This window comes from Phoenix dactylifera, chromosome 16 (assembly GCF_051530095.1).
Source record: "Phoenix dactylifera cultivar Ajwa chromosome 16, Ajwa_hap1_PhDact_Kaust_v1.1, whole genome shotgun sequence".
NCBI classification, from domain to species: Eukaryota; Viridiplantae; Streptophyta; class Magnoliopsida; order Arecales; family Arecaceae; genus Phoenix; species Phoenix dactylifera.
This window is the reverse complement of record NC_143205.1, coordinates 9,912,965-9,937,463: the sequence shown is the minus strand read 5'-3', so window position 1 is coordinate 9,937,463 and position 24,499 is coordinate 9,912,965. Positions and strand designations below refer to the sequence as shown.

At 40.4% G+C, this 24,499-nt stretch overlaps 1 protein-coding gene across 8 annotated transcripts in view; it reads left to right on the top strand.

Moving 5' to 3' along the window:
* The first annotated feature begins 433 nt into the window (after positions 1–433).
* The window catches only part of LOC103723345 (SPX domain-containing membrane protein OsI_21475-like), a 76,378-nt gene continuing 52,312 nt past the window's right edge, over positions 434–24,499 (top strand). For 4 of the 8 annotated variants that reach the window (XM_088712694.2, XM_088712690.2, XM_088712693.2 and 1 more), the window contains exons 1-4: positions 434–610; positions 758–851; positions 4,360–4,433; positions 16,099–16,219. Coding sequence is in view for 6 of the 8 variants with exons in the window: in XM_088712690.2 (XP_088568816.2) it covers positions 4,381–4,433; positions 16,099–16,219 (174 nt within the window). In the remaining 2 variants the exon portion in view is untranslated. Of the gene's footprint in view, positions 611–757; positions 852–4,359; positions 4,434–15,878; positions 15,980–16,098; positions 16,220–24,499 lie in introns of those variants that run through there. The other 4 variants (XM_088712695.2, XM_088712692.2, XM_088712691.2 and 1 more) reach the window with 3 other exon arrangements.

Genomic DNA, 24,499 nt, shown 5'->3' with positions numbered 1-24,499 from the left:
TTACATATTATTGTTCATTAAAAAGAATTAAAAAATTATGATAAGAATAAACAACTATACATGATGATTGTTATTAAGAATCAAATTACGTCATCTAGGTACCGTATTCTATATTAATATTATATTATTATTATATTGATATGGTTGGCACCGTATAAAATCTATTCAGTATATTAAATATTGATATGTTCCTCGTACCATTGATACTGATACGATTTTTTTGCCCTCTGATCCGGTATGAACTGGTATACCATAACCAACACATCCACATATTGCTTTCTTGGTCCGTGAATCACGTAACCAATAAATCATCAAAGTTTTGCACGATATTTGAGGATGCACTACGCGACTAAAGGCTAGTGCTCGTGATAAGTACACCCGTCGCCCTCGGCCATCTCGTGCCCATAAATAAAGGTAAGTCAAATTGGTTCCTAAGATTGAGAGTCCCAAAGTTTTGAAATAAATTAGAATTCGGTACTCGTGAGTCTACCATCGCGCTACTTCGCTTCTCTCTCCCCAAAGGCGGCACACGGCGGCCTATAAAACTGGGAGACCGTAAGCGAAGCGCCGCCTCGTTCGGGACCAATTCGTCCAGCGATCACCTCGCTCGGTCCGGCCATTCTTCTCCCCTCCTCGCCCCCCCCCCCCCCCCCCCCCCCCCCCCGCTTCCTCTCGTTCTCTCTCTGGTTATAAATAGATCGAATCTATGTTTTTTTTCTGGCTCGTTTTTTTTATTGTGTTTTTGTTCTCTGGTTAGATTTGGTTCGAGAGTTTTCTCTGGTTGCTGATCGTAATCTAAGCGGTGTGGAAGAAGCATCGGAACTCAACTCGAGGTTCTGAAATCGTCTCTGGTAATGCCTTGTCTTCGTTTTCTGTTTTGGATTATGATTTCGTTTCTGAATAGACGGAATTTTGTTAGCATCATTATGAGTTGAGATTTGGTTGATTTGTAACTAGTCTGCTTGTATTTGACATTTGTTGATGTATGGATTGAAAGAGAATGGATTGGGATGATACGAAGAGAAGTTTGCAGCCTCTTTGGATCTGAAGGTGCTGCCAGGCGGCTCAAAAGAGATTTTTTTTTTAATCTTCGCGGATCTTTTGTTTGTTGATTATAACAGAAAGATGCTAAAAGAATGATAAATTCTCGATGCCTTGATGTGTAAGAGTCTCAAGCAATTTTTAAAATTTAATTAGATGGAGAAATTTCAATTTCCTAGGGTAGGTGGCAGCTTGTCATAGGTATTTTGGGGAAACCAATAGGTAAGAAAATATATACTCCATGATATTATTGCAAGGGTCTCATTTAGGATCAAACTGTATTGGGTCAAATTTTGCTGTATAATCCTTTTCATCATGGAACAGAAGGCCTGTTTGGAGATGTATACAGAGTTTACGTTTTCCTTCTAATGAGCTGAGAGGGGTGTCAAAATGTATGCCTTCGGTTTTCTTTTATCACTTATTGGATGAACGGGAGATGCTTTTGTAGAGGAGAGCTTATCTGGAGAGATACCTGGACACCACCTATGGAGGATTAAAAGGGCCATGCTCTGAAGATGACCAGATTGATTTGAACTATGTTTCTACGGATAGATTTTGCATACTATTCTTTTGTCTATTTGTTGGGTGAAAACGGACCCTAGATGATGCCTGCTGCCATTAACTATATTCATGACTTGGCAATACTATACAGTTCCATTTGAAGTTCTATGTATTGTTTGCTATGCGTAATTGTTTTGTAAAGCCTATCCATTAACCCATCTCACAATCAGGTTTCTTCTTCTTCTTCTCCTTTCTCTCTCTCTCTATGCGCGCCCCTCTTCCTCTGGATCTGGATCTCTTTCTTCTGACTCTGTCTCCATCTCTCCAGCCTTCCTGTCCATGCCTTTTTCCAATTCCATGTCATAACAATAAACTTTCCTTAATATCGGTTGTGACTTAAACTAGTCCAGGTGAATATTTCTGTAAATTTACTATGCAACTGTATGTTGTGAAGTCGCGATTATGTATTTGTCACGTTCTCACCTCTTTGTCAATCAAGTTCCAGTGAAATCTTTACCTCTCAAATTGGTTGCAGTAGTTGTTGACATCATTCGACATTATAATATATATTTTTTTGAAGGAAAATCTGTCAGATCTCTAGTTCATTACACAAAAATGTGGACAAACAAACATTATAATACTTTTAGTGGTTTTCACCTGCATTCCTGGTAAGGCATATATGCAATAAATCAGAGTGACTGATTTACATGTTTTTGCAGAGCACAAATGATTATAAATTTTAATTCCCCAAATACTATACAAGCAACTGAGTCTCCTCACCAGTTTTGTCAATTTAACATCTTCAAATTCTTGAGCACTTTTGTTGGTGACTTATCATATCTTAATGAAAAAAATTTGAGCATATACTCTGTTATCTCTATAAACATTGTAATGTGTAACTAGTATCTTGATCTGTTAAGTTTCCTGTTTATGTAGGTTAATTAGGGCCTTTTTTTCTGTTTTCTTTTTATAAAAGAAGAAATAATCAGTTATGCTGCCACAGTCAAGACTTTCAGTTCACAACAGCTAAATCCAAAATTTTTGTCTCTTAAAAATTTACTTGCAATTGACATTGCAACAAACACATTCTAGTAGAGCCTATCCTGGAGTAGAGCGCACTCGTTCTTTCCTGATTGATCAACCCTATACTAATATAGTCTAGTTTGGTTTATGATTCTCCCTTATTTGTTTTGGATAACTCAGCTTGAGATTACTGCCGCTTTACGGTCTCATGGGATGATTCAAAGTCAAACATACAAAATCCATGTATTTCCAGCATTACTTAATTATATCTTTCTAGAATCAACCTTTTTGGAAGTTGTGGCAAACTTGGTTTCTCTTTTGCTTCTTTTTAAAAAAGAAACATGCATTTTCTCTCAGGTAACTCATATGGTAGAACATGTTTGATCTTTGACCTGTTGTTTCAAAATAGCTTAAGTTTATCTCCTGCATATCAGAATGGTACTGCTGATACAGGCCTTGCAGTTGAACATGCTTCTGTTAAACATATGACCATCAACTTTGGTTTCAGTTTCCCCTTATCAATAGTAGATGGAGAAGCAAAAATCGAGTCATTAAACATTGCAGCATTTACAGTGGGATGGATGCGTTTGTGATGATTGTTTTTTACCCTGTACTGGAATTTAGATTATATCGAATATTTTCATTGCACTTACAAGAATATAATGAGAAATAAATATGAGCAACAATTTCTTTCTAGATAAAATTACTCCAGTGGATCATAGAAAGCTTAAGCCTTCCTGCCTACCTGATGGCAGACTGACAATCTAGTTGTAGTTTAATTTTTATATAGTTTTGTCATCATAGTGAGGAAATAATCTTTTTCTTGTGAATGAAATTTCATTTGGCCACTATTTTCTGGGACATTGGGTCTAGCAAATCCATATTCCATTTATAATTAGGCAAGAGGCTAGGAAACTCTCACTCCAACCTGCCAACGCAGGTTAAGTTATATCTGATTTCCAAAAACCTCTCTAGGTATCCCAACTCACAGCCCAGAGTGTGTCCAATATATGCTAACTACCTGAGTGTTTATAATCTATCCTATGGGAGGATCCTTTTATCTCAAGATTCCTAGTGGATGCTTCTTCTTGTTGTCTACAGTGCTTTCTATTTTTGTCTGGTATCTTTGCTATTTGAATTAAGCGCTCATTTGAATGGTGTTCTAGTAATGAAGTCAAATAACAAGTTGTTTCCTTAACATACTATTTCATAGACTCACATGATCACATGATTGTGCAATTCCGTTGTTTTAATTATTATTGCATGAATAATGATTGATTAAATTAATAAAAGAAGTCATGGGTAAGAAAATCAGTTTTGACCTCTCTAGATAAAGTTTCTCCTTGACTAGCTTGATGCTTTTTTATTTTCCTGTTTGATTGTCTTTTGATATAAGTTAACTATTGTACTTGGTTCTAAAATGACTTATTTCAGCTATATTTAGTAATATCATGATGCTGACATGCAAATGATGTTCAATTATTTTAAGGGAGCTGTATATTATTTAACTAATTTCATGCCTTTTCATCATTACATCACTTTCTCAACAAGCAGGGATGAAGTCACTGAAATATAAATATAATGAACTGTGCATTCATTCATCATCAAATAAGTCTTTCCACATCAAATGACAACTTAAGAAGGCTCCATTGAAGGACTGAGCTTATATGTCCTAGTTGTTTAATCTTATCAATGAAAATGCCATTACTCCTATGAATGTTTATGCTGATTTAATCATTTTATTTCTATTATGAACTTCCAATGATGTCTTGTATATTATTTCTTCTATTGTAGTAACCTCTATTCAACGTCAAGATGGTTAACTTTGGAAAGAAATTAATTGCAAATCAAGTTCAAGAATGGAAAGGGTATGCTTTTTTTCAGTCTGTTAAGCTCTGTCAATTTGTTTTTTGTTTTTTTTTTTCATTTGGAATTGAATACTTCAAAGGGAATAAATCTTTTCCAGACTCAGATTTTAGAAGAAAACCAAAACTTATTTAGTTAGGCTCATGTTTACCTCTATCTCCTTGCTGCATGATCCTGTGCTAACTTTATTTCTGGTCGTGCCATTCTCATGTCTTGTATGTAGACGCAGATTTTGAAAGTTTCCTACATTCCTTTTTTTAATTGCATGTTTGCTTAGTTACTAATGTTGCTCTTGATTTGTCATCAAGGGGATTATGGGCCATGACTTGAAGCTACACAACTTTCCTGCTTTCCTTTTTTTAATTGACAGTTCATGATTAGCCTTTATTTCTCATGCCTATCTTCTAGTGTATGATCCACCTTGACTTTAGAATGGGGAATGTGCACGCATCTATATGCACTTGTGTATTACTCTTGCATTACCAGTCTCAACTTATCTTTGTGGGTAATTAGGCATTTGGTTTTGAATCTTTTGATGGTTAGATAAGGGATGGATATCACTCTCGAACCTCCATGACACGAGCTCCACAAGTCAAAGCACATGCCGCTAACATAGGTTGAGACCAATGAAGTTGGGCATTTGGTCATGGGTTTGAAGCTAATAATACCCTCCATCACCTGCAGGATGCTACTATGCTTGTAAACCTTTATTCTTTTATATATAAATATATAGTTCATTCATCAACTTATATACAAAACTCGGATATAAATGCACCTCCAATATGTGCTAGGTAAATACTCTAACTAGAGTTCACCGAATGGTCCTGAACCAAACTAGTTAAGAACCAGGATGGTTTAGTGGTTGGGATGGTTCGATCATTGAAACCCCTTGAGGCCTTCTGACCCCTTCGTCCTCTCTCTCTCCTCCTCCCCTTCTACCATGATTGGAGCTTTGAAGCCCCATCGGTGTCGACATCGAAGGCTCCACCAACCTTGACGCCACCACTATCGACTGATGCTGGCACCAATCCTAATGCCCTCGATCAATGCTGACACCGATTCCAACATATTCGATTGATGTTGATGCCCTGTATACCTCTCTCTCTTTCTTCCTCCCTCTCCTTCTTCTCCTTCTACCTCTCCCTCTTCCTCTCCCTCTTTCTCTCCTTCTTCTCTCTCCACCCTCAATTCTCCTCCTTCTAGGGTCATGGTTAGGGTTTTCTCCCTCTCTTCCTCCTCTTCTTCCAATCCGTCATGTCTGTCATGTCGGCTTGCTACAAGATGTTTCGGTACCATACTGAACTGGTAGCTGGCCGGTCCGGGCCTGGTACCAGTTTGGCAAAATTTGACCCTAAAAACTTATGTTGGCCTCATTCCTTGATGTGATCATTTTCTTAGCTTGAACAACTTGAAAAAAAGTCCCCCCATTCTTTAGAATTTGTGTATCGATTTTTGTGACATGCTTGTTATTTTCAAACTTTTAGCCCCTTACTTGATGATATTTGACATGCACGCTGCATATCATTCTAATTGCAAAGTGTAAAAAGAATGCCTTCTGTTTTTTCAGATTTTAGATGGAAAATGCATGTAATTCTTAAATCAAGAAAAGCAAAACAGTAGTCTACTACATTGCACACAAACTTCGACACATGTATTGGAATCGAGAAATGCTTAAATTACTCAAAAAAAGTTACTCAGCTGGTGTGGTGTATTATCATTGCTCCCTTTGAATTGTCATCATGAATGTGTGCCATTAAATAAAGCATAGTGATTGGTGAAAACCACCTGAGTAACATTTTTGAGTTATTTTTCTGAGTTACCATAGCATTGCTCATTGAAATTAGTTTCTTGGTGTTGTATGTTTTAGGGGTACACCATTTTGGTACATCATTTTGTTAAATTATATTAAGTGATTATTTTAAAAATCATACCAAGTTAAAAGGCAAAAACATAGGCATATTAATACTAGTTGGTGCAATGATGTACTAATGTACAAGAAGCTATCGAAGAGTATTTAACATTGGTAAACAACAAATGGCATAAAGGACTTAGAAAGGTGCATAAAGGCTAAGAGAGATATAAAATGCGATTAATTAAGTCTGAACATTTGCTGCCTATGGTCATTTACATGATATATTTGGTTCAAAGGAAGATAGGATTGAACTTTCCTTTAAAAAATGAGGGAAAGGGAATATAAAGATGAGGAAATTAATGATGAGTACCATAAATCTAAATTGAATGAATGATCAATAAGATGTATTAAGAGTGAATACAATAGGATTAGGGAAAGTGGAGGAAGAAGTTGACAGTGTTATTTACAAAAAAAAACTATGAAAAGAGAATACTAATAGAGAAATCTCTATAGAAGAGGCAAAATTAAGGACTTGCCAAGTTTCTTTTCACACAGTTCATATTTTAAGTGGACAGTGTTTTGAAGAAGATTCAACTAGAACCAGATGAAATATTGATTAAACTTTGGAAAATCATGGAGACATTGAGATAACTGGGATAATGAACTTATTTAATTTGATTTTGAAATGAAGAAACTGTCAGAGATTAGAGATAATGTATTATATGCTCATTGGTAAGTAATATGTGGAAATTGCTCTTATTCTCATGGAATCAAAAACTTGTGAGCCACCCTATGAAGTTATAGGAAAGGGTAACTACACTCCGACTAAGAGAAATGACACCAACTTTAGAGAACCAGTTAGGTTCAATGCCAGGCAAGTCAAAAAGAACAAGTTAGGTTCAATGCCAGGTAAGTCAAAACATTGAGGCTATCTTCTTATGTAGGCGATTAATAGAACAATATACAGTAAAAGAGGAAAAAATTCTACATATGTTCCTTATCAAATTAGAGAAAACTTATGCTAGTGTATCAAGAAAGTTAATTTGGGAGCCATAAGTGCATGAACAATCCATTGAAACGGTTGACATATATGCTGTAGTCTGGACCAATGACAAGCCTTCAGTGTAGTGTGATATGACATGTGCTTCCTGTCATATTGACCTTACACCATAGTTCACCACTAAGCCTGTATTCTCTTGTGCTAATTTAGATGAATTACATCTATTGTTTAGAAAAATTATCACGATTTGTACCATGGTATGCTGAACCGACCGGAACCGGTGCCGATAAGCACCGATTTGGTACAACCTATTATTTTTGTTCCGACCACTTCTAGGTCGGAATCGAATGGTTCCGTACGTGTATTGGTGCGAACCGGCTCGGTTCGCACCCGTACATACTTGTACCGGTGCGAACCGGCTCAGTTCGCACCCGTACATACTTGTACCGGTTCGAACCAAGCCGATTCCCACCGGCCCAAGCGGGGGCGCAGCATTGTTGGGGGGTGGGCTATGTGCGGTCCTAGAGCCCCACGCCAATGATCCTTTGCTCGAGGGATTGTTGTTGTGTTGGACTGTCTTAGATGGGTAACGCGACTATCTCTTGCTGCCATTGGAATCTTGCCTATGCTCTCCGATGATGGTGCTTGGCCAAGGGAAAGAATCAAGGATGTGGGGATGAAAACAATGACTATTGCAATAGACAACGGATGAAAGAACTCTAGCAAGATCGAAAAGAAATCATGCTAGCCTAATACAATCTAGAGGGGGTTGATGTTCCCACCCCTAGCCCAAGCCTTGCGGCCGAAAACTCTCCTAAGAGAACTAAAGGAATACCCCTAATAATGATGAATTCAGAAATTGGATGCCCTCTGAGGGCCCTAATGGCTTCTTTTTATAGGCCTATTGCTCATGTGCCCAATTGGCTTTTTGGCGGAAACATTTGGGAATTCAAAAACACTCCTAATCTGCCACACAAGGGATCCAAACTAAGTATGGTCCCTTACGGTCACATGTTGAAATCCTGAAGTTTTTGGGCACCCAGGATCCGTTGCATGGCTGGCCAATGCGTGTGTCCCGTTCTCCCTTTGCTACTTGTCCCTGCCTTGCTCCTGATTTGGTAAGTTGTTGCGCTCTTGGCTGGCCGAATCTTAGTCTTTGGCTGGCCACAGTTGGCCCTTGCTCCTGGTTCTCCCACGGATTGCTGACTTAGGCCCTGTTTGGGGGAGCTTTTGGAGGGCCAGAGTGCTTTCTGGCCCTCCAAAAGTACTTTTAGATGAAAAACTGTGTTTGGTAAATTTTTCAAAAAGCTGTTTCAGCTTTTGCGGGAAGCTGAAAATAGCTTTTGGGAGGAAGCTCCAATTTGGAGCTTTTGGGAGGAAGCTATTTCAGCTTTTTCGGAAAGCTGTATTTTTGACAAAAATGCCCATATTAAAATATAATAATTACATAGCTTGTCCCTTTATAAACCTAAAAATTTGCTGGAGCCAAGAACCCTAGCCGTCAGACTCCCTTCCGTAAGAAAAGGTATTTTTCTTTTCAATTTTTGTATGCATCTCTTGAACAACATTTTAGAAGAAAAAATTTTTAATCCTTCTCCGTACCTTCCAAAATCAATCTATTGTTTTTTTTTTAATCATCAACCTCGCGGCCCACGCTGAGGTCCTCCTCGAGCGTGGACCACGAAGAAGAGCCCCTGGACCGCGAGAAATATTAATATGTTATTTTAAATAATTTAATATTATGTTATATTATAAAAAAATAATTTATACTAATAATTATAATATTTTATACCTTTATTATTGTATTATACTATAAATATTATATTATATTACATTACATTATAATACATTAATATGTTATTTTAAATAATTTAATATTATGTTATATTATGAGAAATTAATTTATATTAATAATTATAATATTTTATACTTTTATTATTGTATTATACTATAAATATAATATATATTACATTATATCATAATACATTAATATGTTATGTTAAATAATTTAATATTATGTTATATTACCAAATATTAATTTACTCTAATAATTATATTACTATTATGCTATATTAACATAATATTAATTTATATTACAATAATATTATACTATAACGTATATTTATATACTAATTTATGTTATGTTTTATTATGTTCTGTTGTATAATACTATGCAATGTCCTTTCTGGTAATTTTGTCATACAAAAGTGCTTTCTCAGTTTGTTTACCAAACACAAAACCAAGTACCACAACACTTTACGAATGTAGTTACCAAACAGTAAACAGCTTTTTATAACAGCTCTACTTCAGACAGCTCTACTTTCAACAGCTCTACTTCCAACAGCTCTACTTCCAACAGCTCCCCCAAACAGGGCCTTAGCTTCCTTGGGTCCTTTGATGTCTCGGCCTAATGCATCTAGGCCGCTGGCTGCCCCTGCTCGTTTCCTATGGAAGAGTCCTTGAACTTCTCCATAGATTCTACTGAAGATGCTTTTGGGAGTCTTACCATCCTTGCTCCTTTACTTGTCCTTGGATGCTTGACACATGGCTCGGCCTGTTGTTGGCCGAGCCTGCTGTTGTGCTGGCCGAGTGCTTCCTTTTTTGCCTTTGGGAGCCTTATCTTCTTTGCTCCCTTGCTTGCTCTCGGATCCTGGACATGTGTCTCGGCTTGTTGCTTGTGCTGGCTGAGAGCCTCCTTTTTTGATGTTTGGACGCACATGTGCTGAATGAGCTAGATGGCGTGCTGCCTCTTGGATTGTGTTCGGTTTGGCATGTGCTAATGTGGTCGGGCTTGGCCTGATATGCCTGATTTGCATGGGTTCAGCTCGTGCGCATGTTGCTGATTTGGTTGGCCCGATTGCACTTGACTGGGTGTTGTTGCATGCTGCTCATTGCATTCGCATGCCGAGCTTGTGTGGCTGAATTCCAGTCCGGTGGTGCACCGACCTTGGTCCATTTGACCGGGTATGTGTTGCTCCCGGATGTTGTTGCTGCTTGACCTCTTTTTTGTGCGCGTGTGCACTTATGCGCATGAATGGGTTGGTGCCCCTTGTTGTCGCCCGTTGTTGTGCTCGTCCAAGGCTCAGGGGCAGCGTATTGTAGTTGTTGCACTTGTGCCGAACGTTGGTGCATCGCGGTTTGGCGGCTTGGCTGAGCACCGGCCGCTAAAGGCTGCGGTGAGGTCGGGCCCTTGTGTGCAGGGGTGCGCCCAAGGGTGTGGTTGTCCACTTGGGGTCGGCCTTGCACTGGGAATGGCTTGTGCATGGTCGGGTGCTGTTGAGGTGCGCGGTCGGTCGCGCGCGGTTGCTACGGAGTGGATGTGCGGTTGACCGCATGTTGTTGCTTGTGCAAGGATTGAAGGCATGTGCCGTACGTAGGCCGAATGGCTGCGGTCAAGAGGTACTGTGCGAGGCCTATGGCCGAGCGCGCAGTCCTCTTGGGCTGGTGCATGTGGTGGCCCCGAACCTCGTGCAAGTGTTGGGAATGGCTTGCGCATGGTCGGGCCGGCTGCTGGTAAGGTTAGCTGAGGGTTGGGCAGACCTCCATGCAATGAATTTGGCCCGAATCTTGGCTTTTGCCGGGGTCGACCTCGATCGAGCGATTATGGATTTGGCTCGGCGGGCTAGCGGTCTCATCATTCCCCCTCTCTTGGATAAGACCCTTGTCCTCAAGGGTGATGTTAAGGACTGGGCTCCCCTCCTTGCGGGACAAGGCGTCCGCCACCTTGTTTTCTTTTTCTGGTTGATAGATAATATCATATTCAAAACAAAGGAGTTTTACCAGGAATTTTTGTTGTTCTGGAGTCACAATCTTTTGTTGAAGTAGGTGTCGTAGGGCTTGCTGGTCGATCACGATGGTGAAGCGCTTTCCGAGCAGGTATGGTCTCCAAACTTTGGCTGCATGCACCACCGCATGCAATTCTCGTTCATGCATGCTCCAAGCCTTCTTTTGCGGCCTAAAGGCTTTGGATATGAAAGCCAAGGGTCGCCTTTCTTGTGCTAGGACTGCACCGATTCCTGCGTTGCTTGCATCCGTGAATACTTGGAATGGTTTGCTGAAGTCGGAAAAAGCAAGCATGAGGGTTTGAGTCATGGCCCTCTTTAGGTTTTCAAAGGCTTGTTGGGTTGCATTTGTCCACTTAAACCCATCCTTCTTCAGCATGGCCGTCAGCAGTTTTGCAATGAGACCGTAGTCCCTCACAAACTGCCTATAATATCTGGTGAGTCCTAGAAACCCTCTCAAAGCCTAGACATCTTTGGGCAATGGCCAATCAGTTATGGCCTCAATCTTGCGTGAGTCGACGCGCACACCATCGCCGGAAACAATGTGCCCAAGATACTTGAGCTCTTCTTGGACAAAGGCGCACTTGGAAGGTTTGATGTAGAAGTGGTGTTCTTCCAAAATACACAAGACAAGGTCTAAGTGTTGCATGTGCTCATCCATGGATTTGGAGTACACAAGTATGTCATCAAAGAAAACAATGACAAACTTGCGTAGGTGCGGTCTAAATACCTCATCCATGGCAGCTTGAAATGTAGATGGAGCATTGCACAAGCCGAATGGCATGACAAGGTACTCGTAGTGGCCGGAATGGGTGCAGAATGCTGTCTTATGGACATCTTCTTCTTGCATCCGGATCTGGTGGTATCCGGCCCGAAGATCGAGCCTTGTGAAATACTTGGCGCCGTGGACTTCATCAAGCATTTCATCAACAGTTGGAATAGAGAATCAGTCTTTGATTGTAGCCTCATTCAAGGCCCGATAGTCAGTGCAAAATCTCCATGATCCATCTTTCTTTCCCACCAAGAGGACTGGTGATGAGAAGGGACTAGTGCTTGGTCGGATTAATCCTCGTTTCAACATATCATCTACTTGCTTTTCGATTTCCCCTTTTTAGAAGTGAGCATACCTATATGGTGGCACGTTTATTGGTTTGCTCTCATCTTTCAGCCGGATGGGGTGGTTGAAGGTGCGCTGAGGTGGAAGGGTAGTAGGCATCTCCAAGACGCCTTGGTGTGCTTTTATGAGTTGTCGGATCCACAAGGGCAAGCCTCGCAACTCCTCATCCGGCTGCGGTTGAGGTCTCTTCGCAGCCCCTTCTCGGTTGGACAGCACCACGGCGAAGCAAAGAGCTCCCCCACAGCATAGGCATTTGAGCATGTTGGCCTCGCAAGGCCGGACCTTTTTGTGGTTGAGGGCTGTTCACTTCTTCCTTCCACCAATTTTGAATTCCATGGTTATCGTATCATAGTCGGTGACCACCTTTCCTATACTCTGAAGCCATGCATTGCCAAGAACGACATTAAGGCTTACAAGTTGTAACACATTTAGGCCGACTGAGATCCACCCTCCTTGGACATTGAGCCGGACATCCTTGACAACCTCTTGGCACTTGAGACGCTTGCCACTTGCTACTTTGACGTCAAACGGTTCGGTGGCAGCTCCCTTGAGACCAACCCGTTGAAGGGTTTTCGGATTTATGAAGTTACGAGAGGAACCATTATCAACGAGTAGGGATACCTCGTATTTGTTGATCCAAGCTGTCATCCTTATGGTAGAAGGTCGCTGAACTCCGGATAACGCATGCAAGGATAGCTCGGCATCATTTGAAATGGGACTCAGGGCATTGGCTTCCATTGGTTCGGCTTCAGAGCTGCTGCTATCTGAGGTTGCAACAACCTCTTCCACGGCCTCATCCTCCTTGCAAGTGATGTGGATAACATAGGATTGGCCGGTTTTGCACTTGTGGCCCTTTTCTCACTTTGTGCAGCACTTGAAACAAAGACGTTTCTCTATGTATTCTTGTAACTCTTCCCGGGTAAGTTTCTTCACTTCTTTGGGCTGCGGTTTCCACCACATGCGGCCGCGGGCTCTTCCAAACCGCAACCTACAACATTGTGACCGACTAGCAAGCCCTACAACACCTACTCCAACAAAAGATCGTGACTCCAGAACAACAAAAATTTCAGTAAACTCTTTGGTTTTGAATATGATATTGTCTATCAACTAGAAAAAGAAAACAAGGTGGCAGACGTTTTGTCCCGCAAGGAGGGGAAATTGGTCCTTGATATTACCCTTGAGGACAAGGGTCTTCTCCAAGAGAGGGCGAATGATGAGACCCCCAACCCGCCGAGCCAAATCTATGGTGGCTCAGTCGAGGTCGGCCTCGGCCAAAGCCAAGACTCGGGCCAAATTCATCCAACCCTCGACCAACCTCATCAGCAGCCGACCCAACCATGTGCAAGCCATTCCCAAAGCTTGCGCGAGGTTCGGGGCCACCACACACATCAACCCAAGAGGACTACGCTTTCGACAAGCAAGGGAGCAAAGAAGGTAACGCTCCCAAAGGTAGAAAAGGAAGCACTCGGCCAGCACAACAGCAGGCTCGGCCAACAACATGCCTAGCCATGTGTCAAGCATCCGAGGACAAGTAAAGGAGCAAGGATGGTAAGACTCCCAAAAGGATCTTCAGCAGAATCTATAGAGAAGTCCAAGGACTCTTCCATAGGAAACGAGCAGGGGCAGCCAGCGGCCTAGATGCATCAGGCCGAGACATCAAAGGACCCAAGGAAGCTAAGTCAGCAATCCATGGGAGAACCAGGAGCAAGGGCCAACTGTGGCCAGCCAAAGACCAAGACCCGGCCAGCCAGGACTGCAACAACTTACCAAATCAGGAGCAAGGCAGGGACAAGCGGCAAAGGGAGAACGAGACACATGCATTGGCCAGCCATGCAATGGATCCCGGGTGCCTAAAAACTTCGGGATTTTCAGCATGTGACCGCAAGGGACCATACTTAGTTTGGATCCCTTGTTCGGCAGATTAGGAGTGTTTTTGAATTTCAAAATGTTTCTACCAATAAGCTAATTGGGCACATGGGCAATAGGCCTATAAAAAGGAGCCATTAGGGCCCTTAGAGGCATCCAATTTCTGAATTCATCATTGTAAGGGTTATTCCTTTAGTTCTCTTAGGAGAGTCTTCGGCCGCAAGGCTTGGGCTAGGGGTGGATACATCAACTCCCTTTAGATTGTATTAGGCTAGCATGATTTCTTCCCGATCTTGCTAGAGTCTTTTCATCCGTTGTCTATTGGAATAGAGTCATTGTTTTCATCCCCATATCCTTGATTCTTTTCCTTGGCTGAGCACCATCATAAGAGAGCATAGGCAAGGTTCCTAAGGCAGCAAGAGATAGTCGCGTTACCCATCTAAGATGGTCCAACACAACAACTATCCCTCGAGCAAATGATTAGCGTGGGGCTCTTGGACCGCGCATAGCCGACCCGCCAACAAGCGCGTCCCGCGCCGGGCCGCATAGAGAACCACGCCCGCGCGGACGCATGCACGTCCGTGCGGGATTTTTTTTTCTTTTGGTCTTCACCAATGCAGTACCGGTTCGGTTCGGTACTGTACCATTTCCGACACCCACCGGTACATTGGTACAATCGGTATGACGAACCTTGGTTTGTATGTTATTGCAGATGATATAGTGTTGATTTATCAGAAAAGAACAAGATTAAATGCTAATTGAATTTAAGGATGAAAGCTTAAAACATAAAGGCTTATGAATCAGCAGAATAAGAATATAACATATGTAATTCAAGTTTACTGGAATTACAAATATAGATGAGGCCCTAATCAAAATTGTTATATGAGATGTTATGCTGTGATTGTTTCTGTCCCCTTTAATATATTATAGAAAAAATGGAGAGGTAGATGAGAATACATCTAACAGAATTAGGGGCAATTGGATGAAATGGACACATGCTTTTAGGTAATTATATGATTTGCACATGCCTTGGCAACTTGAAGGAAATATTTTTAGAGGAACAATAAAGGCCAGCCAAGTCATATACATCAAAATGTTGGGCAATTATTGAAGTCTAAGAAAATAAGTTGGGAGTGTCAAAAAATGGGAATATTAAGATGGGGCAATAAATTTAGGAATTATAGATAGGGAGATAAGTATATTAGTAGAGTTGTAGGACTTGCACAAAATAAGTGATAGAGCATTGATTGAGATGTCATGAACATAAATATAATGAAGATCTAGGGGGTTCTAGTAAAGAGTGTTACATCATTGTTAAAAGAGGGAAGAAGAGAGGAACTAAGATAACATGATTGGAGATTGTAGACAGGATATTGCAAAGCTTGAAATGCAATCAAAGGTAGTCCTAAATAGGAATGTTTGGTAAATCCTCTCCAAATATTTTGGACTGGGCTTGATGGTTATGTTTCCTTTTCCTCATGATTAAGGAACAAAACAAGTTAATTGAAAGTGTTAAATGAAAACAAGAGAAAGATAAGCACTTAGAACTTAGAATTAAAGTATCAACTAGAAAAGGATTAGGAGAGACTATACCGGAAATAAAGCACCATATCCCATCAGTACACCATTTTGAAGTGTTCTGGAGAGGACAGTTCTAGAAGTCCTTATGTTGTATCCCCTCTGTATGAATAATGATTTTATGTATTTAATCCTAAAAGAGAAATGCAATCCTTTACATAAAACCTAGTCTTCCTTTCCTTGTTGTTAAGACTATTTTAATGTATAGAAAAATGCTAAATGATTTCTGTTCAGTTTCTAGGTTCAACTGGACTTCTAGGTTCCATAGCAAGCCCTTTGCTGCCTGAAGAGCGTTTTTCTAGGAATTCAGCACTAATTCTTAGAATGCAATGATAGTAGGAAGTAAAATGGATGTATGTATGGCTATTACATATTCATTGTAGCTCAACTTTGAGCCATTTTAGGCTAATTTTGCAGAAACCTTCTTTTCTTAAGACCTTATGAACTATTTTCTTTACCTTATTCCTTTTAGATACTATATTAATTATAAGTTGATGAAGAAGCGAGTGAGGCAGTATGTTCAACAAACACAGCAAGGTGAAAAAAACCGTCGCCAGATTCTCAAAGAATTCTCACGGATGCTAGATGACCAGGTTTGTGAAAATTATTTGTGGATTTGTGTTGACAGATTGTTGCAAATATGTTGCATTTCTCGTCTAGGTACATGGGCATCTGTGTGCACGTGCACCTAAGCATGTCAAGTCATGCCACATTATTGCATGCATATCTGTAATATGGTTCAATAACTTTAGCTCATGTCGTTTTATATATCTTAGTGTGAAATTTATTGTTGTTGTGAAGCTTATTTGGATACCAAATAGAAATCTTGGTGTTAGAATTTGGCAACATTAGATTCTAGAAATAATGATGTATCCACATGGTCATGTTTTTATCTTTTTTTGGGGGCAAATACCCTTTGCCACCATGTCAGTGTGACATTCTCATGTTCACTTCTTAACTTAATTTACTGATTGTAAACGATTATTTCATTAGTGAGAACTTTTTTTGACCTTTATCAAAGCTGATGTTACCATGTGTGACCTTAAAAGAGCTCCAGTGTTTACAAGGACAATCAGCTTTGAGAGTTACAGGGAGCAAAACTCATATAACCAGTGTTTATTCACTAAGTTTCAGGGGAAAAACCAAGGAAAAATACGTATAGAAGTCAAATAAATAACTAAAAGGGGAAATGGTTGTGAGAGCAAATAGGGTTTAGGTCTGGGAATTAGGTTCAAAGATTGTGTCCAGAGCAGGAATTCAAATTCCAGGTGTTGACTATCCAGCATAGTATGTATCTGTCGTCATGTTGTTTAGACACAAGCTGTGCTGTGTTCTGCAAAAAGAAGACAAATTAATAAAAAGTTTACATAGTTTAGAGTGGTACAAAACTACAAATCATATGCCATACCAAACTGGCATGACCGATATTGCTGGAATGAACCTATACCCTGTGATAGACAGGGTATCGTGGCACACACGCTAGCCTAATGCTTGCATGCCTAGTGCTAGCATCTTGTTGGCATGCTAGAGCACATCATGGACCGACATGGTTGGCCGTTGAATCCTTGGCCCAAAATGAAGTTAGATGAATTGAGCATTATGTTGGTTGACTTGGACCCAGCAACCGCAACCACCAGAGCCCAAGTGCACTTATTGAAGGTCCCTTTTTTTTCTTTTTTGGGTGAAGGCCCTTGATCTTTGTAAGACTAATACAACATTCATGGTAGAGAGAAGAAACCAAGTGTAAGATAATTGATGTTAAGCTCAGTGGCGAGTTGAATTGGTGTGTTTGCTGAAGGAGCTAGCACGCACACCTCTAAATATGCTACTAATCTTAAAGTAATTTTTTGATTATTATTTTATTTTTATTAATTTTCAATCAAAAATATATTTTAATTTGAAAAATTAAAGAGTTAATGAAACATCATAATTTTGGCGGCATTGCGTAGATCATTCATAGAACTACAACATATCATGAAATCATGCCAAAAATAAAATTTTTTGCATGATTTTCCCTCATTTTCTCATTTTCTTGCCTCAAAATTGAAAAAAGAGGGAGAGGACCATTATTAGTTTTCACCTAGGATCTAGCTTAGATCCGATAAAATCTGGCCCTTGTAGTGATTTTTCATGATTTTTTAAGAAAAGGTGTGGGACAGGCTAAGGCATGGGAGGCCTTCTCAGCCTCCCACCTCTTTTATTAAAGCGCTCGGGGAAGGGAGTGGGGTTGGCGGTATTTTTGTGCAAAATTGGGCCAAACCGAGGTACCACTCAAGCGCTTCGGCCTCAGTTTCGCACTAAGGGGGGAAACTGTTCTAATTCTCCCTTGGAATGGTTTGGGGTGGTACAGTGAACCATGAGAACAAGAAATGATTAGAGCAGCCATGCTAGTTGACTTAGTTGAGGATACTATGGTAAACTAGCAAATGTGCAATGAACGGTTGAGGGAAAACTAGGAGGGAGATTGCATTCATGTTTAAAAGTAAGTTAGGGGATGGAAAAAGGATTTGAATTTTGAAAAAGCTTTGTCAATGGATATATTGTGCTGATCGACATGAATATTCAAAAGGGTTGATTAAACTGAGCCTAGATATTCTGTGTAAGGGTGGTCTCTTTGATGAAAACTAACCAGCATAACCTTAATACCTTATATTTGAAGATATATTTAATAAGTGATACTGAAACAGATTCTGCATATAATATGGATTATAGAACCTTCCATGCTTGCTGTATAGCTGACCAGGAATTAATTGCTTCAACACACCATACTAACTATACAACTGATGAGATGATTAACAAGCCACACAATTGAATAATTATATTGTGAAATATTATTAATGAATCATATAATATATGAATAAAATGGTTGCCACATCACAAAGTGGTGCTCTATTGATATATGATTAGTACAGAGCAAGATGGTACATGGTGTGTTATGGTCATCAAGTGCATGGTGAGCACTGAAAATACGCTGGTTATGTTATACAATCTTGATAACCTGCTATGATGACAATTATATGATCTGTTACATACTTTGGTAATAATGTGTATATTGTGATTTTTTGAGTAAATTGATGGTATTATAGGCTTCGATTGATAAAGAAGTGGGTTTCAATGATCTAAAAGGTGTATCACATAAAATGATAGATGATTGGTACATGAGCAATGGCACATCATGCGACATTTAAAAACACATAAATGCATTAAATGATATGATTGCTCCCTACTTTGTGTGGTCAATGTCGTACTTGATAGTCGATAGTTAATGGTGGTTGATGATTGCTGCTACATAATGTGTCGCATCATATAATGAGCATGAAAGTTGCAGGCATTTCTTGTTTATCGCATGATTAATTGTTGGCCACTATGATTTTTAGAGTGCATCATGAACAATGTTATCTAGAAACTTCATTTTTAAGCTGTCGGGAAGTGTCCATAATTTTGGACGCTTGGACATGGTAGGACATGACGTGGCATGGCTTGACACTTCACTTCGAAGTGCCATGCTGATGTCAGCAGAAAGTGTCAAATACTTGGCACTTTTTTGGAGCATCATATAGCGTACTTTCAATGAAGTCGCCTGTTAGTTTTCTGTTTTGGATACTTTCAATGAAGTATCCTTAAGGTTTTTTTTTTTGAACGCATTAAGTGAAGTGTCCTTACATTCTTCTGGACACTTCAAGCTAAGTGTCCTTATATGTTTAATATAAAGTTATTGAGATTATATGGACACCTTAAGCAAATATCACTATAATCTAAATATAAGTATATCATGGTTCGTCAAATAAATTAAACAACTTGCAGACGTATGGCTATTCCATTAATTTGCTCTTTAAATAGCTCCTATAATTCTAAGTTTCTTGCTTTTTTGAATAAGCATCAAAAGACATGCGCACATGTATATGCTACCTCCCCATGCCAAGGTTGTTGGAGGCTGCCATGTCCGACACTTGAGGACATTTAGACACTTGGTCCTCATGTCAAGTGTCTTGGTAACACTATGCATGAAATTATGGGTGTAAGCACATGATGATATACTAGCAATAGTTAGGAGGTACATGATGTATTTTATAGTCCATCATTCAATTCAATCTTAAGCAAAGTTTGAAATATTGGTTTGTATGGCATGTGGCCATTGATGTGCATTTTATGGAACCCTTGGCAATACAAAAGGGATATATATTCAGACAAATACCACCCAAACCACTGAAACAGACCCAGACCTAGCGATTTGGTGCAGATTGAGGTCACTTTGTCCCAAACCAAGCCCAAACCAATCCTAAATTGAGTTGTGTTAGGAGGTACCTCTTGGGATAACTAAGAGGCTCCTTTTGCAATTGTTCCCCACTATTTGGAGCTCAAAATGAAGCGATAAGGAATACTTTCTAGCAAGATTCGCGGTCTTATTACTGAACCCCGTACCGGTACCACACCAGCACTGTGTCGGTACAGTATGATACGTAATCTTTTTGGCACATCGAGTGTCGGTATGCCACCGATATGGTATGCCTTGTACAACCCTGTTCAGACCGGTATGGTGAACTATGCTGCCTAGGGAGATTGATCTGTAGGATTAAAACTTGATTTTTGTTTTTTAACGTTCTAAAATCATTCTAGCTAGGTAAAATTTCTCTCGCTCTTTTTCCTTATTTCTTCAAAATCTAGGTGGAATTTCATGTTTAATAGAAAAAAATCATGGGGTATTTTGTCAAATGAGGACTAAATATTGTTTGATATGAGATTCATGCATAAAAACAATTTGGATCCAAATCAAGGATTTTTTTTTATGTTTTGGGTTGAACATTAAGACTTGTATCCAAAAATTACATAGATCTTGTTGCCCAGAGATGGTCACCCAAGAGGGGGGTGAATTGGGTGTTTTAAAACTTTTTGACTATTTAAAAGGTAAAACGCACAAATGAATGAACTAAAGCAAAGATAGAGGTATGAAAACAACCAATCGCAAACACACGGTTTTATAGTGGTTCGGAGCTTCCACTGCTCCTACATCCACTCCCCAAAGCACCTTTGGGAATTTCCACTATAATCCAAGATTACAGTCCGGTAGTTTTGCGAGTGCACTACCCAACTCGTTGTTTTACACCGGGCTAACAACAAACCCTATAACCCCCAATTTCACCTAGGCTTGGGACGCCTTTCCCTTGTTCCAAGTCCCTTGACTGGAACAAGCACAATATTGAAAGAGTTTTACAAACGATTGGAAAGCTCTAAATAAGCAAATATAACAATGATAAACTATAAAACCCGGAAGAATCCTTTTGCCGTTGGAAGCGTGGGAAATGATGATTCTTCCGATGTGGATCGCGTAGGCTTGAGTGTGAGCTTTGAATCCCGAGCGGAAGAGAGTAGTCGAGCTTGAAATCAGTTGGGAAGCTTGAAGGCACTTGATTTCTTCACTTGAATGCACTAACTCCCTTGAACCTCTTTTTCTTTCTTCTCTCTTGAATGATCTTGCTTTGGGTTGGTGAGAAGTTGTTGAGAAGCACTTAGGAGCTCCCTTTTATAGCCCAAAAAGCAAATATAGCCGTTAGAGATAAAGTAAAAGAGATTTGAAATTCAAACCAAACCTGCAAAAGTTGTCAGTCGCGTCCCAGGCGCTCCGGAGACGTCTCCGCTTCAACGCGAGACGTCTCGGCTGTATAAATTTACTTTTCACTTTGTTTGGGGTCGACTCGGCACTTTACGGGGACGACTCCGATGATGAACGGTTTGAATCCTTGTTTTTCTGTTTTCCTGAGAGGGTCGTCTCGGCGCTTTACAGGGACGTCTCGGCTTGTTTGCACTTTTTGCATGGGGACGACTCCGCTGCCTTGGGGACGACTCCGTCGTTATAACTCCGAAAAACATGTCTTCTGGAATTCTCTGAGAGAGTCGACTCCGCTCTTTCAGGGGACGTCTCCGCTGCCTTAACTCCGAAAAAGACATCCTCTGAAAAACCCTGAGAGAGCCGACTCCGCTACACTGGGGACGACTCGGAAACTCACTTTTTTAACTTGCGGGGACGACTCCGCATACTGTGGGGACGGCTCGCGCGTATCACTTGAAATCTGCCTTTCTGCCGCCACTGAGAGAGTCGACTCCGCTACTGAGAGAGTCGACTCCGACCCTGCGAGACGCCTCGCCAGGTGCCGGGGACGTCTCCAAGTGTGCCAGTTCTTCCTGTTTGTGCCAGAGACGTCTCTGAGACCATCAGGAGACGTCTCGGCTGTCCCTGATCTGTTTTCTTCATCTCAAAAATTCTTCAATAAATCCATAAAAATTATAGGAACTTGCCTAGACATTTCTTAACAATATTCTTAATAAAACACATGAAATCCTCAATTAAGTTGTTAAGATAAATGGAATTATACTCTAGTGTTTTGTATTCATCAAAATCCATTAGGGGGTCAACAATCTCCCCCTTTTTGATGATGACAAAACACTGAGTATATGCAAAATTCGAATTTTAAACATATACACAGTATTTGATCAGATGTACAAGTCTAATGTTTTGATTAGAGCTAGATACAATGTGCATAATTTAAAATAGTCAATTTTCAGTTCTATCCTTATGCATAAAATTAATCTGAATAGCTCTTGAGCAATTTTAGCATATCAACTAAATTTGAATCAAGTTAAAATGAAATATTGATGCTAAAGATAATTAAAAGCTAAGTTCTTTTTGACTCCCCCTTTCTTTTCCAGAAGGGCAATTATCTTAAAGCCAATATTCTTCAATTTTATCTTTTCTAATTCAACTTTGGAGTATGAATTTCGTATTTTGCATTCCAATGTATCCAATATCCATATTGGTTCTACTCAATATATAAGTTCTATAAGTTCTATTATATCTACTCTCCCTTTTTGTCATCAACAATGAAGGGGACAAATTATCCTTAGGTGCTTAAAGCATACTTCCTAGTAAAATTCAGCATATTTCCATGAACCACTGAAGGATATTCAAGTTGTGCTCCCCTTGTCCAAGTTATTTCTATTAATGAATTTAGTCATTCATATCACTCCCCCTTTGTTTTGGTATTCATTTCAGACTCCTCTTTTTGTTAATCATAGTTATCACAAGATGTGCTCCCCCTGTGTCATATGCATTGATAAGTTGTGTTAAATTTTACCACTTAAGGCATGCTATGAGATTTTTATGGCACATCACAATCACAGAATCACATACACAGAGTTAGCAATGTACACAAAGTTTCAAAAGAAATTGTATTCATGTATCATTGTAAACCTTTGAAGTCAGTACAAAGTTAAGAGAAGAAATCATTACAAGTATTGATTTTTAATACAAGAAGTGTTTCAAAATAGCCTAGGGTTTACAAAAAGAAGATCCCTAGATGTCTACAAAATGTCCCTCATCGGCGACGTTGCTCATAAGCCCTAGCAGCTGCATCTATGAAAGCATTGATGGAATCTAGCAGTGTTCTGAATTGATCTCCCTGTGACTGATGGAAGGCTGCCACTAGTGCTTCAAATTCTATGGTTGCCCTTTCAATTCTTCCTCTAAGTTGGGCAACCAAGGTGCCCACATTTCCTCCAGGGCTTGTTAACTCTTGAAGGCTATTTGAGATGCTCCTCAAGTCATCCTTTAGCTCGATGGATCTGAAGGTTTGGGTGGCACTCACACCAACTAGTTCTTGCGTTGTAGCTTCTATTTGAGCTCTAATTTCCTTCAGCTCTTGTAGAATCCCTTCATGTGAAGCTCTGATGGGGGCCAACTCAGTAGAGATCATCGATCTCATTTCCTCCCTCATTTGCTGGCATATCACAGATGCTAAAGTGCGCATATGGTCTTCGGATAGGGAGAAGGGCCCACTGACTGGAGGAGGTGGTGGCATGGATGTGGAAGGTCCAGCTGAGCTGGAGGGTACATCAGGATAATCCATGTGGCTATGTGGAGGAGAGTGATGGTCAGGCTCCTGAAGTGGGAGCTCAGGCTCTAGGGTTTGAGCTTTTCTCTTTGGTACCTTGACCCATGACCCATCTACCTTGTGAAACTCCATTCTACGCATTGTGCTCTCATTATAATAGTCGGTGTTTCTCAAGGGTTTTGCAGGCTCATTTTCTGGAATGGGTACTTTGAAATGTTTGAAGAGTAGGGTAAGGATCATCCCATAAGGTATGCTAAACCTAGAATACCTATGACATGTAGCAATGTAGTTCAACATGAGTCTAGGGAGGTTTAGAGGAATCCCTAGTAGGATATGGTGCATGATAACTAAATCTCGCTCCGAAACAAAATCGAAGCGACCGGTTTTAGGAAACAAGACCCGGTTGACAATACTTAGAAGTAGTCTCATTTCGGCATTTAGGTCTTGGGAGTTGACTACATCAAGAGGGCCGCAGTCCTCTCTTCCTAGAAGCAAATTTAGGGCTATTTCCCTTTGGGGATGTGATGTCGGAGCCTCACCATCTTTAGGAATTTGCAGAACAGTGGATAGAATATCCTCATTAATTTCTACCAATGTCCCCCGGACATATGCAGTGTACCCTAAGTCCCCTAAGGCCATATTGCTAAATAGTTCTCTAACTAGGCTGGGGTAGGTCGAGGTATTGAGGGTACAAAGGTATTCCCACCCTTGGGCACGGAGTCTCTCTCCAATAGAGAACCCCTCACTATCTAGAAATGCAAAGTCTATGTACCTACCGGTCGTCACTGTGCGATTTGCACAGGAAATGGTCGTGGTTGGCGGAGCAACCGGAGGAGACGGCGCGGAAGGTTCTTCCCTCCGTTCCTCACCGTCGGCCGCTGCCCTAGGACGCCTCCCACCGGTCCTCCTAGCTCTTTTAGGTGCCATTGAATGGAAAACCTAGGAAAATGAGGAGAAAGAGGCTAGGGTTTGTGTTGGAGAGAAAAT